We start from the raw sequence: 16,340 nt of genomic DNA, 5'->3' as shown, positions 1-16,340 counted from the left end.
TTGTGCAGACTTCATAGACATTATCGAAGTTGTCTGCTCAGCTATTCATGTAGGAGTTTTCTTTTCTGTGAGATGCCATAGGTCAGAGGGCAATATGCTACAGAGGTATTGTATACTCGTGTGGGTCGGTGAGCTGTTGTGCAAAGCGTATTGTAAAGAGGCAGCCTGTCTCAAATCCTATAGCAGTTTTTATTGCTACAATTTAGGATCACATCTCACTAGTCTTCAGGTAAGCGATAAGATTTTTTCTCTCTATTATAAAAGCTGTTATTACATCCTAGCGTATTATTTGACCAGTTACACTATTCTAAGACTAGAGCTCATCTCTAAATGTGGTTCCTTACAAAACTTTCGCCATTTTCATGTACATATCTAAGAACCTTTTGAAATTAAATTTAGGATTAATTTGAGGTTAAGATAATAATTCAATGAGTTGTTTATTGTGGCAGCTTTTTATCCGCCTTGCAGAATGTTTTATCACAGTAAAAATAATAGTTCTGTTTTTAAGAGGATTAGGTAAACTAGCAAAAAATTGTCCAATTTACTTTAATAGTTTTTATTGTCTTATTATATTATTACAAATTATTTTAAATTTATCTCACACGTTTAGAGCGCTAATATGCGCTTAGTATTGGTCGAGAAACTATGGCAGCATGCTGACATAGAAGACAATGAAGACAATGACAGACAGGAGAGCATTTATGTTATAGGAAACTTTGCAATGAATTATTTAGACAGGTCTGAAAGAACACAAGAGTTTTTCCGTCATCAGCTGTTCATTTTAATTGTTTCCGGAGTAGCTAACCTGCTGCTAGACAATCATTCAATTTACATATCACAGCCCCATACTTCGGAGTTGTTGAATTTATTAATGGAGCAAGTGGGTAACTTAATACTTGCGTGTGTTGGGGGCAGGGCTTATGCTTGAAGCTGACCTTATTTAGAATATCACAGCACACGCGGCAGCTGAGAGCGTCTTTCACTTTCGTAACACCCACTACTTTCTGCCCTCTTATATGAGATGTCTATATTATACCATGCAAACACCTGATGCCTAATTTTAATTCCAGCTACCCCTTAACACATCATATAACATAACATATAACAAACATATATATAATATATATAACATAAAACATAACAATACTCATTACAAAAGTTTTATTTTGAGTTCTCCCGTTATTATTGCAGATTTTTGATAAAGAATGAGTTCGGCTGAAGAAAGAAGAGAGGCGCGGAGGCGGGCAAGAGAGGAGGCAGCTGCCGCAGAGTATGTATGCACAGCTAATTACTATCCTACATTTTGACAGCATACAACTGAAACTGTCTAAACTGCATTGCATGACTTCCTTTGGTATCTGTTTGTTACATTTATGTGATAGAATTCATACCGTGTGACCATGAACCCTAAAAGTAACTTTCGTAGAGTGAATAAAACATATATAAACATTTTATTGTTGGTGCATTTATAATCATATAAAGAGTGCTAAACGTAATGTTATTAAGTACATGTCTAATGTAATGCTAAAAAGGTTAATAACAAACTTTTAAAGATGCCGTGGGTCGCGAACTTTAATGGACGACCCAGTATCTCAAGAAACAGACCGGTGCTGTATTTGTTATTTATGTTAAACATGAAATGAATATGGGAGCTGAGCTGTTAGGATAATACTGTGTAAACAAAGGATTATTCGCCTGTCTGCAGTCATTGGCTCCTTTAGTGAGGCAGCCAAATACCTGTTGCATGATTTCTAGCTGCATTGCATGAATACTCACACTACTATCAGCTCATTAATTCTGGATTGCAAAGTACAAAACTGGCCAACAATTAGCAGGCTTAATTGACTCAAGTTCACACTACTGCCATATCCTGTCAAAACAATTAGCTAAACATGATCTAGTGTTGGCGAGACTGAATGACCTGCTCCAACATTTCATTTTTTAATGTTTTAAATGCTATCAAACTTTTCAAGTTTAACACGAAATTGCCTAAATTTGCTATATAAAAAGGGACAGGGTTTAAGACTTTTTTGTCCGAACATTAATTAACTAAAAAGCTTACGGAAATATGCTATGTCAGGCATGAGTCATGCTTTGGAGGAACCAAAATTCAGTTTTTAGTTACTCTTTTGTTTATAATCAGCATCCTGCTTTTTATGAACATAAATACAATACAAAGCATTTGGGACTAGCAGTACTAAGAGCCTGGTGAAATCATCAGGCGTAATAATTAAAAGCACAATCTTTCCCAGCTGCAGCAAAGAGGTTGATTGGTGCAAGTGATTGACTGCTGGTCTAGGAAGCCAAAAGTTGTGGGTTTGAATTCTATTGAAAGCAATCTTTTTTATAACCTCTAATAAATTTTTTCAGACAGACAGGCACACCTGGTTCTTATTATAGTAAACACTGGTTATGGTACACATTGATTTAGTCACTTGACCATTTCCTGTATTAGTAAGTTTATGTGCTATGCCTTCTAGTCTTTATCTTTATATAAAAAAACAAAAACTTTTACGATTACCATATTTGACGATAGGAGAGTAGGTTTCCTACCACTTCAGTCATTCCCCAGCATAGCTATTCATAAATCCGTGCTAATTTTCAAAGGTCCTTCGCTAATACTTTATTATCATATAAAACTTTATTATAGTTATAAGTACAAAGCCTATATGGGGCGCAGCAATTAATTTTACATAATGCGTTTCCCAAACACTAAACCCTTTAAAAGGCTAGCTAAAGCAACCGTCTGTACTGCCTTGCATTGTACTTGTGATTGTTGCAGTTTGTGTCTATATTTGTCCAAAGATTGTCCTACTGTGTACAATTTGTTGTCTCGCACGCATGACCCTTGGCTGACCTTTATAAGTACAGGAGTGCAGGTAATGGGGAAGATGAGCGCGCAAGAAAAAGGGAAGAAAGGAGACGAGCGAGAATGGCTGACGCTGAGTCACCAGTAGTGTATGTAGTTAGTATTCTGTGTTCTCCATGTACATCTACACAATACCTGGTACATGTACACACCACATACACTGTCATTGGTAGTGTATGTAGTCAGTATTCTGTGTTCTCTATATACATCTACACAATACCTGAGACATGTACACACCACATACACTGTTATTAGTAGTGTATATAATTAGTATTCTGTGTTCTTTATGTACATTTAGATAATACCTGGTACATGTACACACCACACTTACAGTTATTGGTAGTGTATGTAGTTAGTATTCTGTGTTCTCCATGTACATCTACACAATACCCGGTACATGTACACACCGTATACACTGTTATTGGTAGTGTATATAATTAGTATTCTGTGTTCTTTATGTACATCTACACAATACCTGGTACACGTACACACCACACTTACTGTTATTGGTAGTGTATGTAGTTAGTATTCTGTGTTCTCCATGTACATCTACACAATACCTGGTACATGTACACACTACATATACTGTTATTGGTAGTGTATGTAGTTAGTATTTTATGTTCTTTATGTACATCTACACAATACCTGGTACATGTACACACCACATACACTGTCATTGGTAGTGTATGTAGTTAGTATTCTGTGTTCTCTATGTACATCTACACAATACCTGGTACATGTACACACCACATACACTGTCATCATTTCACACCAGGAAAGGGGGAGAATCTTTTTGGTGGTATAAAAGTTTTAGAACCGATGTTGATGCTGTTTGTCATATGATGTTGATGTTGTGTTGTTGATTAGACCCTCTGTTAGAGCATGACCATTTGGTCCAGTCACTAATCTATTAGCCTGACAATTTGTGGCTTTTTGTGATTTGCAAGAATTAATTCAGGCTTTTGCATCCTATTTGTATAATTTGGAGTAAGTTCTAATACTGCGGTACATCCGTACCACAAATAACCTCATACATCTGTGGAAACCTTGGTACATCTCTGTTGGAGATTGTTTACTGTGTAGTTTGTTACTTCAGTGAAAGTCCCTCAGACAGCAGAGAAGAGCGGAGGAGGCGCAGACGCCGAGGTGATGACGATGATGAGCCTGATGTTTCGAGATCAGTAGATGAAGACGTAAGTCACTTTTTATCTGTTGTTCTAAAAATACCGGGAATTTGGTTCTTACGCCTTGCCGATCTTCGATTTCCTTTACAGAATAAGCTGTACTACTATGATAGAAATTACAGACAAACTGAAAAGAATGTACATTTTCTGTACTTTTACCTTGCCTTGTGCCATATATTGTGCATCTATAATGTGAAAATATACTGGTGGACTTAGAGCACTGTTCTAGTGCAGTGGTTGGTAGTCTGACCCACTGAGTAGCAGGTCAGTGATTTAATCCTTACCACTGGATGTCAGAAAAGCATTCGGTGATAAATTAAAGATTCGTTAGCCTCCTCGCAAAAAATCCTGCTCATAAAAGTTTTTCATGGAAATTTTTGCAGACCTTTTAAAAGCCGGAGTAGCGAGTGGAGTCTAAGCTCAGTGAAAAAAATACTGGAGAACTTGATCTATTACATATTTAATAAAATAATGAGCTAGTCCACTCTTTCAGAAAACCTTTCAACATGTGAGAAAAGTTAGTGTTATGTAACAAACCTTAAAATATAAGAACTACAGAGCCTCACATAAAGTCTAGTCAGTAAATCTTTCAAGCCTCTTTGCTTCTTAGGCACTTTAGGCTGAAGACTACTTACTGTAATAACTAACATAGAGTTGTACGCCAATGGGAAATAACAGAGCTATGAGCACAATGAAGTATATGTACATGTACTATTATAATAAGCATCACAAAGCTCTACAGAGTTTAATAGATTCAATTCATTGTCTATTATATTCTTCATATGACCATTTTGTTACTGAATGTTGGTTGTGGTAGACTTCCTACTCAAGCAGACGTAGTCAAGAGGAGGAACCTGCACAGACTGTCGTAGAGGATGACACTAGCGCAAGGGAAGAGGCGGTAAGATTCACATTTATGCTAAATCTCGTATACTTCATTTAAATCCCTTTATATGAATTTTATTCGTTCTGTAACCTACTTCATATGTTAAAACCATTTTACATTGTTGCAAATATTTCCATAAGAACACATATAGATTGTTTATTTCTGATGATTCGCTATATTATTTGCCATGATATACTACGGTTTACTATAATCTACTATAATATTCTATAATATACTATAAAATATCAAAATATACTGTTGATAATTATGCCTAGTATTAAAACCAATTCATTATATAAAACTATGCAAACAAGTAAATGTGAAAGACTAAACTATTAAAATAGAAGTAATTTGAGACTAATATTGTTAATTTATTTTAGAGGTTAATATTGTTATTTGATGTTAGACGTTAATATTGTTATTATATGGTAAAGGTGTATATCGTTATTTTATGGTAGACGTTAATATTGTTATTATATGGTAGAGGTTTATATCGTTATTTTATGTTAGACGTTAATATTGTTATTATATGATAGAGGTTTATATCATTATTTTATGGTAGAGACATGACAACAGAATTCTAAGTTTGGCAATGTGTAGTTTTGAATAGAGCTGATAAAGATATAGGATAGAGATTTGTGGAGTAAATCATGAAAACCTAAACTAAGGGAAGTTTAAACGTAAATTACATATTTTTTACTATTTTTAAATTTTTTACTAGCCTCTCAACTCTCACTTATCAAATTGCCAAGTTTCAAAAACTTTTAAATGCCAAATTTTAGAAATTTCTCTAACTGTAGAGTGAGATTTGCTCCAATTTCACATCATGTATTAGAAAATTCAAATATTGAGGGGATCTGAAGTGAAGGTTTGACCAAAGTTGGTTTGTTTAATAAGTTACTATATATAAAACCATAGTTTGAGGACATCTTCCTTAACAAAGTGATATTTACATACATTTATTACACTGTAGAAGATATTTAAATATGTATAGTTTATTGCTAAATATATATTATTTTAAAACTGAATAACTAATCTTTGACTTCATAGGAGCAAAGCCATAACCAACTGGCAATATTATGTTATAATACTTGTGGTTCAAAATATAATTCCTTGCATTAGTCTAGAAAATATCTGTAAATGTGAGTAGGGCCTCCAATCTTTTATGGTAAAGTTCATTGAAGTAAACATCTTTTATTTCATTCTGTTAAAAAATTTTGACTATTCTAAAAATTATAAATAATCAGCAATCGTTCAACTTCTGATTTGACATTTTGTTAAGATGTGTTTCCAGATTTAAAAAAAAGAGGAATAAGATGTTGGAATAATATTTATAGCAAAATAATGTTTTTATGTTATTTGCATTATAATTTATGTTGGATTGTAAAAAAATGTGTATTCATTTCTCAACTACATAATTCTACAGTAAGCGATGAGCCCATGAATAATTGGCAAATAATAACTTCTCAGTAGCGATGAAACCAGGTCAGAAGAAAACCATCATGTCAAATGCTAAACACTGTATAAATGTGTTGAGAAAAGACTATAGACTTATAGTAACAGTTGGTTCACCAAATGAACTGTAAAAAGTTGGTTATACACCAGAAAAATATTTCTGTTGTATAACCAACAGTTATCAATATCCTGTATGAGTGTATAATACTTCATTCTGTTGTACAGTTTGACATGTTTCAAAGTAAAATGTCTTTAAAATGGTGGAATGCTGCAGGAGAGGCTGAGGAGAGAGCAAGAACAGCAAGAGAGAGAGGAGGCAGAGAGAAGAGCTCGGGTGAGGATTAACCTTTGTTTTGCAGTATCTAAGATATTATTCTCATAAAAACGAGTATTTACTTTGTATTTACTCTCACAAGCAACCTACAGTCAACATATGAGCACTCTGTTGAGTAACTCTACTATTGTAACTACCAAAGCGTTATAAAATGGATTTCATCACAGTTGATACGTCTTCAGCTCCCTTCTGGCTAGTCATATTTTTGTAAATTATCCCGTGATTTTTTAGAACATCGAGAGCAATTAATGTTCCATTTTTCCTGATCGACATCTTAAAACTTTTTATTTATGGAAATTCTCACAAAAATAGTGACTTTCCGATTTTTTTTTCAGATGTAAAGTTGCAAAAGCTTTGGTTAGAACAAGTGCTACAGGTGCATAATTACATAACTCTCACTACCTTTTAACTCATATCACCTCAATTAGCATTAAACTCCACTAAATGCCTGGCACTAGCAGGTCCAATTGTTGGAGTAATTTAGTTAGTAGAGTAATTAGTTTACTAGCCGGAGGGTCAATCACTGATCAGGCATTCCTCTTAGGCTGCTGTGCTATTATAACACAACTACAAACAAGCTTTACGCTCGCTTGTAGTAATGCTAATTATAACCACATTTACATTAAATGCCAGAATAACATCTAAGTAGATCACTTCCTGTATCTGGAGCTTGTTCTTTCACTGTAATGAATTATGTTGGGGCTAGAATCAACTTCTAAGACTCAGAAAGTGGTGAAGGCAGCGATCAGCAATCAAAAGACACACGTTTACACTAAATTTTTTGGAAAGAATAAACTTGCAGGCAAGTCTTTTGAGAAAATCGAAATACCAGTAGAAAGTTATACTTTAGATTTATAAGAAATGTTACATTTACTTTTAATGTTAGCTAACAGAATCAGTATGTAGCAGCCAATGATAATAGAATTCAGTATAGAGCTGCCAATGATAATAGAATTCAGTATAGAGCAGCCAGTGATAATAGAATTCAGTATAGAGCAGCCAATAATAATAGAACTCAGTATAGAGCAGCCAATGATAATAGAATTCAGTATGGAGCAGCCAATGATGATAGAATTCAGTATAGAGCAGCCAATGATAATAGAATTCAGTATAGAGCAGCCAATAATAATAGAATTCAGTATAGAGCAGCCAATGATAATATGATTCAGTATAGAGCAGCCCATCATAAGCGGTTCAGGAGTGGCAAGACAAAATTTAAGGAAACATAAATGACCATTCATAAATAGAAAAAAACGTTTAATCAACATAAATCAATTGTGGTCTGCTATTGGGCACTTAGTTGTGCTGACTGATCGCTGGCTATTCTCACAGATAAAGTCGATGTTCCTCGTAATTTGCTGTTTAAGAGTCAGGTTTAAGTAGTAAAACTGCTTTTGTAAACTCGCCTTAGCTCTCAGTCTCAGACACTTCAAGTAATTTAATTTATAATTGGGTCAAATTGCTAGCGTCTAATGCAAAATACAGTATCAAAAATTGATTGTTAGTGTTAACCTTCAAATAAATTTGAGTAAAATTACTAAATAATTGTAAAACTTTGTTTTTAAAATATGTTGACTTTTAGTGAATAGTTTTGACATCAAAACATAAAAGCAAAAAAGTTTCACATTTTGCAAGTTTGAGTTTTTCAACCAGCTTGATGTTTTAATTAAGCATTTTAATAGGAGGAAGAGGAAAGAGAACGACAAGAAATGGCAAGACGTGAAGAAGCAGAGAGACAAAGAGAGGAGGAACAAAGACGTCAAGAGGAGGAACAAAGGCGTCAAGAGGAAGAGGTAAAATTTAATATTTGACAAGATTTGACGAGATGCCAAACCTGCGCGAGAAGCATGTTGCCAATGTCTTGCTCCCTATATGAACAACATACAATTCCTGGGTCCTATCAACAGATCCTTAAACCTCAAACATAAGTAGCGCTGCTGGGTTTAATGAACGTAATGGCACCAACTAGTAGATGGTTGCTAAGAATATATCCTATGAATAGTAACAGTATGATCTGTAGTTCAACGTTTCACATCTGCAGAATGTTCGAGCAAGCAACGGCTGTTTACCTGCTTGGCTTGACATCACACGTAATATGGAAAAATGCAGGTTTTGTAAACTTGCTGACATACCAAGCAGGTACTTAGCCAACATATCTAAATAACTGTAATTAACATATAGAAAACAAACAGTTATATACATAGCCGTTCAGTGAAAGGCGTAATGAAATGTTCTGAAGCTTAGATAAAAAGAAATCATTTATTTGTCAGGTCTCTAAATACTGTAACTAGGTCACTAAATACTGTAACCAGGTCACTAAATACTGTAACTAGGTCACTAAATACTGTAACCAGGTCACTAAATACTGTAACCAGGTCACTAACTACTGTAACCAGGTCACTAACTACTGTAACCAGGTCACTAAATACTGTAACCAGGTCACTAAATACTGTAACCAGGTCACTAGATATTGTAAAAAAGTACCCCGATTGCTTTAACCAGGTTACTAAACACTGTAACAAGGTACCCTGGTTACTGTAACCAGGTCACGAAACATTGTAACAAGGTACCCTGATTACTGTAATAAGGTACCCTGATTACTGTAACCAGGTCACTAAACACTGTAACCAGGTCACTAAACACTGCAACAAGGTCACTAAACACTGTAACAAGGTCACTAAACACTGTAACAAGGTACCCTGATTACTGTAACCAGGTCACTAAACACTGCAACAAGGGACCCTGATTACTGTAACCAGGTTACTAAACACTGCAACAAGGTACCCTGATTACTGTAACCAGGTCACTAAACACTGTAACAAGAGACCCTGATTACTGTAACAAGGTCACTAAACACTGTAACAAGGTACCCTGATTACTGTAACCAGGTCACAAAACACTAATCAGGTCACTAAACACTGCAACAAGGTTCGCTGTAAACTTATCCTAATTACATTGTGGAATACTTTGTCTTGTGTTTAGCTTTATTTGGGCATGCTTACCTAAACCCCCCTTTTTTGTCTGTTTGTCCACAGGAAAGGGCAGCAGCTGAAAGAGCTGCCGCTGAAGAGGCAGAAAAGGTAATGTTTAACTTAATGATTTCTAGAATCATTGACGTTGAAAACAATTAGCGGTTGGGTGCAGTTACATGTATGTAGTTGTATTTAGTTCATGCTGGAAATAAATTGACATAAATGAAAATGTCTTGTTCTTTCGATATCGGGAAGATTAAAATGCTCTTTTGACCTGCAGGAGAGACTTCGACAAGAGGAAGAAGAAAAAAAGAAAAAAAAGAAAGGATTTGGTGGATTAACACCAGAGAAGAAAAAATTACTAAAGGTAGCCTGTTATCCTTAGTTAACATATGCAATAGGTTTATATTTAGTGAGGTTTCTTGAACTTTTTAGTGATACAAGGCTAGCTAGACTGTTTCTAAAAAGCATGATTAGCAGATTGAGTCACAGACGTTGCAGGCGTAGTTTTGGCAGATTCCGCTAAACTTGGCTATACAAAGATGTTTTGTACTCTGTTATCCTGTTTTAATTCCAGAGTTATTTTTTAAGTTTTAGAATCTATACTGCCTTTGGTTTAGCATTATTGAGAGATGCTCTGGTCTATAAACCATAAGTTCTTCAAGATACATAAATTGATACACAGCTTGACAACTTTTATCCTCTGCTAAGTTATGAGAATCGCAAATTATCAAATAAAATTTAAAACCGTCTTAAATTAAGCATGCCAGTTCCTAAAGCAATGATTCCAGTTACTAGGTGTTCAGCACTCAATAAAAATTAGTTTTTATTTCAAATAATTAAAGACAGTTACTGTAGTCTAACCTGCTCCAACTGTCTAGAAACATCCTGGTAAATAGAATGAATTCAATCTTTATCTTTGCATATTATGTGGTGTCAAAAATAACATTGCGTTTGCAGCATGACTGTTTTAGCTTGTTGTTGTCATATTTTGCATGCTCTTGTGTTTTGTGTTTTCAACATTATTATTTATTGCACAGAAAATTATCATAGACTTTGCCTTGGCTGACTTAAAAAAAGAGGAAGAGGAAAAGGCGGAACATAAGCGACAGGTTCTTGCCGAAAGAATAGAGCCTTTAGAGGATGTGTATAATCTTGAGGAAATGTCTGAAAGTAGGTCAAAAATAAACAGAAACTGAAGTCTGGTTCACATAGACGTATTTCGCAGCTTCGTGCTGTTGTTTTATAGCGAGTGTGTTGTTTGACTGGTCGCATAGATGGTGGAGAAACGTAATCTAAAGGCTCTCGCTTATTGGAGGTCAGCAAATCGAGCCTCGGCGTCATAGTAGCTAATCAGTTACTACCGTAACTGTGACTGACTAGTTACTCTTGTTACTGTGACTGACTAGTTACTCCTGTTACTGTGACTGACTAATTACTCCTGTTCCTGTGACTGACTAGCTACTCCTGTTACTGTGACTGACTAGTTACTCCTGTTACTGTGACTGACTATTTATTCCTGTTACTGTGACTGACTATTTACTCCTGTTACTGTGACTGACTATTTATTCTTGTTACTGTGACTGACTATTTACTCCTGTTACTGTGTCTGCCTAGTTACTCCTGTTACTGTGTCTGCCTAGTTACTCCTGTTACTGTGACTGACTAATTAATCCTGTTACTGTGACTGACTAGCTACTCTTGTTACTGTGACTGACTAGCTACTCCTGTTACTGTGACTGATTAGCTACCCCTGTTACTGTGACTGATAAGTTACTACTGTTACTGTGACTGATAAGTTACTCATGTTACTGTGACTGATTAGCTACCCCTGTTACTGTGACTGACGAGTTACTCCTGTAACTGTGACTGATAAGTTACTCCTGTTACTGTGATTGGACCAGTTACTGTACTTCTGTTACTGAATGTGATTTAAGCTAATGGCAGACACCTTCAGCTCCATAACTGAATATGCTGCATGGCTAAAGAATGAGTCATGCTACAAGCAAAGCATGGCAACTGTAACATGTGGCTTTACACCTACTCATATCCGCATACATATAGTCACCTACTAGTAACTACCCCGTTTGTTCCATTTCACTTTGGTCATTCCTCTGTCTTACACACAAGTTTTGATCTTCTCCTTCGCATCGCCTTCTCTATCCCTCACCTACTGTTTATTCGCGTGCGTCTGTAGGTGTCAAGTATGTAGCACCTCTTAGCGAAATCAATTGCATGTTACTTATAAGCTATGAGTCGGTCGCTCAAAGCAGGGTGGCTAGAGTTTTGCATGGTTGCACGAAAAAGCTTGCAGATGTTAAAAATGATAATCCCTGGAACTGGTTTTGATCCCTGGAACTGAATTTTTATCAGAAAATTATCATGGAGCGTGCCAGAGAAGAACTCCACGCAGAAGCATTGCGTAACAAAGAAGCTAAAGACAATAAAATTAAAGAAAACTGTCCAGATCTTCCAGATATGTCAGGAATGGCTGAAGGTATAAATCTTTGCAATAGAGAGTTCATCAGTACTTCTCCACACTTAAAGCAGTGATACAGACATTAAGTACCTTTCTATTTGCACAAGCCAAATGCAAGTGTCTTCACACTAAATCATTTCTCCTTCACGCACCTGCTCATCTTCATCTCTCATTAGCCACTGACACAGCCTGATCCTTTACTCTAATTGAGCACCTGCACTTCCAGTCAAGCTGGCTTGGCATCTTCTGTCGTCAACAACCATAGATATATAAACCATAGATATATAGGTTTATATATCTATGTCAACAACCCATAGCTATTGGGCTATCATTTAAATTTATCTTAATACTGTTGGCATGTTCGACAAGCGTTGCAGGTGTGAAAGATGTCTTCATTTTCCAGTTTATTGTCTTTTAGCTGAGTTGAAGGCTCTATGCAATAAGTTGAATCAGCAAATTTCTCAAACAGAGGAAGACAAATATGATTTGGAAGTAAAATTGGCAGGCCAAGAAGCTGAGGTAGACCGCGTGACAAGCCCGATAAAGTCAGCGTTTGCCCTTTTAGCCTGCTGCCCTAAACGCTATCCTACTTCTACCCCTAAACTTTGTGTCATAGTGACACTATTTTTTACCCAAGCTTCTCTAGTCGGTAGAAGTGTTAGTGACCCTTGACCCCTGCTTGCATTTCTGTGTTTTTATTACTAGCGCAGCTAAAATCATTGTGCAAGGAAATCCACGACAAAATATGTAAAAAGGAGAGTGAGAAATATGAAGTAGAGTGTGCAATGATAAGCCAGGAGAAACAGGTAAACATCGGGTGTGTGAGTTGTGGTTGTTCGTTGAATCCTTTCATTATTGGAGCTGTGACAACGGCGATACCTGCTTTTACAAACATCATTGCATAACAGTTTTATTTATATCTAGAGTTATTTGCTCCTGTTCATAACTATTTGGCATTAATACATTGGTAATATATATATACTAGTACATTGGTAATACATATACTAATACATGGGTAATATCTATACTAATACATTGGTAATACATATACTAATACATGGGTAATACATATACTAATACATTGGTAATACATATACTAATACATTGGTAATACATATACTAATACATTGGTAATACATATACTAATACATTGGTAATACATATACTAATACATTGGTAATACATATACTAATACATTGGTAATATATATACTAATACATGGGTAATACATATACTAATACATTGGTAATACATATACTAATACATGGGTAATACGTATACTAATATAATTATTATTACGTTGTTACGGCACTTAAACTTTTGGATTTATATACTGCTAGAGAATATTATATTATTATATCTTATATTATAGTGTATCAAATTATATTATATTATTATTATTATAATAGCGCAAAAGTTGTCTAAGTTTGATACTATTCGCATTCTTAGTATGTTTTACCAAACTAGTTTAAATACAACGAAAACAATACAAATAGAATTTCCTATTTTCAGCTGCACTAAACATGTGAAACATGTGAAACTGTGAAAACAGCTCCTTTTCCAAGTCGTTGTTATATTTGCTTATATGAAGCATTGCATAAACAACAGCGAAATTGGTAGTCAGCAGCATTTGAATGCATGGCTCCATAAAAGCAGACTAACAAAAGCAATCAGATGTTGGTTTTTATATACATGTACATTGAAATATGAAAAAGTTGTTGCCGGACCCAGTAGGTACGAAGCTCTTGTCACATCTCCTTAGAAGCATGCGCTTGCTATGTTTCTTTGCAGACTGATCATTGCTTGACAAATGACAGATGTTAGTCACTTTTCTTTAGCGCCTATGATTGACTAGCTTGCCCAAATTTACCTGCACATATCAGGTTCCTTTCTATAACAGGAGTTGTGTGTTTTCTGTTGATACCAGCCATTTCTGCTTGATTTCCATTGCTCACCCAACACATGCTTATGGCTCGCTTTTTCTAAAATATTCACAGAATGCGATGCGACACAAGCTGAAATATTCATTAGATTGAACATCGTCACTTAATAAATTCAATTGAGTCGACATATTTTATTAAATTTAATAATAGTGTGCACAAAATAATTGTTTTTACCTCTAGCTAATGAGTTTTATCGAAGGATATATGATTAATTGGAAAGTGCCTTGGCAATGTCAACAAAATACAGGTTGAACTGAAAAAAACAGTAAAATTTGTTGCCTTTTAAGCTAAAGAGCCCATGCATATGATCAAGGAGAATTATAGTTATTTATCAACATGTCTTAATAGTATCGCAGAGTTTCTATAAGCTTGTGATAAAGATGGAGAAAAATGAATCTTTTTGTAGTCAGACCAGTTTCTTGTTAATAAATATTTAGTACACTGAAACATAAATTGCTGACGTAGTTTACGAAAAAAAACATTTTAACATTCAAAATTTGTTATTGTTCAAACAGTAAAAAAATCAGCATTACTACGCCAATTTCTTTAAAAACAAAGTTTTTTCATATTGGGTTCCAACAGGGTTTCTATTTCTGAATTGATAAGCTTTGTTTTGCTTCTATTTAAAAAGAGATTTGGCTAATTGCCAACTGTTGTGGCCAAGAACTAGGCCTGTAACTAACACCACTAACAATTAGAAAGGAGCAGAGTTTTTCATGATACAACTACAAAGTCAACTTTAGTTAAATAATCTTAAAAACCTAACGCAGGTAACTGACATTATTTTTGCGTGTAGATCAATGAGCTGACTCTGAAAGTCAGCGATGTTAAAGGAAGATTTGCTAAGCCTGTATTGAAGAAGGTAGTACGAGTAGAACGAAGACATTAATCAGACAGGAAACAGGAGGAATCACTGTATATGCTTACGTAAGTTTAATAAGTGGCAGTTAGTCGTATGGTTGTAATGTAAATATCTGCTTGCAGCGTTAATAAAGGTTTCCTTTTATTATCGCTGTCAATTCTTTATACTCTTTATGCATCAGGAAATTACTAGTTTAAAGCTATTTATATGTTGGCTGTTATAACCACAACAGCCATGTTTGTGTAAAATATTTGCAGTTACTTGCAGCATGCAGAACATCATTGCGTATCTTATTCCAATAAATTATCTTTCCAATTTTGTAAATCTTCTTACTCTGCCCATGCTAAATGTTTTTTTACATAAATTATTGGTTTCAAAATCTTTCATGGTTTGTATCCCTGTTCTTAGTTAACAATCACAACATTTCAACTCATTCAATTTATTTGAACAAATTGCATCCAACTTTTAACAATTATATTAAAAGTTTCATTGCTAGCTACTTTAACAATCTTCCACTTGATATCCGCTCTCTTCGCATAGAAAGGTATTTTAAATGCTATATGTTATATGTTGAACTATTTATTTTACTTGATTGACTAACTGTTGCCCTCTTTATGATTTTTGTATGGTATAACTTGGAAAACATTTCTGCTTGAAATGAAATTTTTGTCAATAGAGCAATATATCAAACCTTGTTCTTTGATCTCATTACAGAAATAAGCCAAACGATGGAGAGCAACATAGAAGAAAAAATGAAACCTCTAAAATGTTCCGGATCGCAAAACCCAACCTGGGGACGTCCTGTACAAAACTATATACATAGTCCAATATTTGACACATTAGCATCAGCAACTTTGTCTTGTTTGTTTGACCAAAAATGTTTTTTTGTTCGCCAAATCCTAGGAAGTTAGTCTATGAAATGTTTAACCTGAAGATTACTAGAGATAGAGACTTCCAACTAACGTTCATTTCGCGACGTGTTCTCCTGTATACTTATTCATCACGCAGTTGACAGCCTAGTAGCAGTCAATTTGGTTGCATTGTGTCTACTAAAACACTATCTTATGTATATTCCTGTATTAGTTCTTTCCTTAAATCTTATATTTTAGTTAACCTTCCGTTAGCCTTGCATGTTGTGTCTACCTGTGTAATCTCATCAGTATTTACACTAATAAATTTATGGTCAGTCGATCAGTAGCAGTCAGTCCGGCAGCTGTGTTTGGCTTTACTAGATATTGACATCCATAAAGCTGTACATCACATTTCCAGTGATTAGCGTAAGACCCATAAGAGTGTAAAACCGGAGGCAGCTGGTCAGCTATGATGAGCTGAAGCCTACAAATCTAACGTTTGGGC

The 16,340-nt window shown here is 35.0% G+C and overlaps 1 protein-coding gene across 7 annotated transcripts; it reads left to right on the top strand.

The window, feature by feature from the left end:
- The first annotated feature begins 110 nt into the window (after nucleotides 1-110).
- On the top strand, nucleotides 111-16,175 carry LOC137385317 (troponin I-like). Of its 7 annotated transcripts, none has more exons than XM_068071760.1 (13): nucleotides 111-229; nucleotides 1,192-1,270; nucleotides 2,872-2,958; nucleotides 3,966-4,062; nucleotides 4,871-4,954; nucleotides 6,669-6,728; nucleotides 8,411-8,521; nucleotides 9,764-9,808; nucleotides 9,981-10,067; nucleotides 12,074-12,197; nucleotides 12,885-12,985; nucleotides 14,919-15,049; nucleotides 15,699-16,175. In XM_068071760.1, exons 2-12 carry the CDS (start codon nucleotides 1,206-1,208, stop codon nucleotides 15,009-15,011), a joined length of 954 nt encoding a protein of 317 aa, XP_067927861.1. In that variant the 5' UTR covers nucleotides 111-229; nucleotides 1,192-1,205; the 3' UTR covers nucleotides 15,012-15,049; nucleotides 15,699-16,175. The 7 variants fall into 7 exon arrangements, with proteins under 7 accessions (XP_067927861.1, XP_067927860.1, XP_067927859.1 ...); XM_068071759.1 differs by lacking the exon at nucleotides 12,885-12,985 and adding an exon at nucleotides 12,598-12,698; XM_068071758.1 differs by lacking the exon at nucleotides 12,074-12,197 and adding an exon at nucleotides 10,741-10,873.
- The last annotated feature ends 165 nt before the right edge of the window (nucleotides 16,176-16,340 follow it).

Source organism: Watersipora subatra, chromosome 1 (genome assembly GCF_963576615.1).
Source record: "Watersipora subatra chromosome 1, tzWatSuba1.1, whole genome shotgun sequence".
Taxonomy (NCBI): domain Eukaryota; kingdom Metazoa; phylum Bryozoa; class Gymnolaemata; order Cheilostomatida; family Watersiporidae; genus Watersipora; species Watersipora subatra.
This window is presented reverse-complemented; position numbering and strand designations above follow the sequence as displayed.

Bases quoted from the DNA above. Each gene is read 5' to 3' on its own strand.
- LOC137385317 (XM_068071758.1), top strand. From the start codon at position 1,206: ATGAGTTCGGCTGAAGAAAGAAGAGAGGCGCGGAGGCGGGCAAGAGAG. The intron at 10,874-12,884 runs GTAGGTCAAAAA...TTTTATTACTAG, and splicing joins TCTTGAGGAAATGTCTGAAA to CGCAGCTAAAATCATTGTGC. The intron at 12,986-14,918 runs GTAAACATCGGG...TTTTGCGTGTAG, and splicing joins TGATAAGCCAGGAGAAACAG to ATCAATGAGCTGACTCTGAA.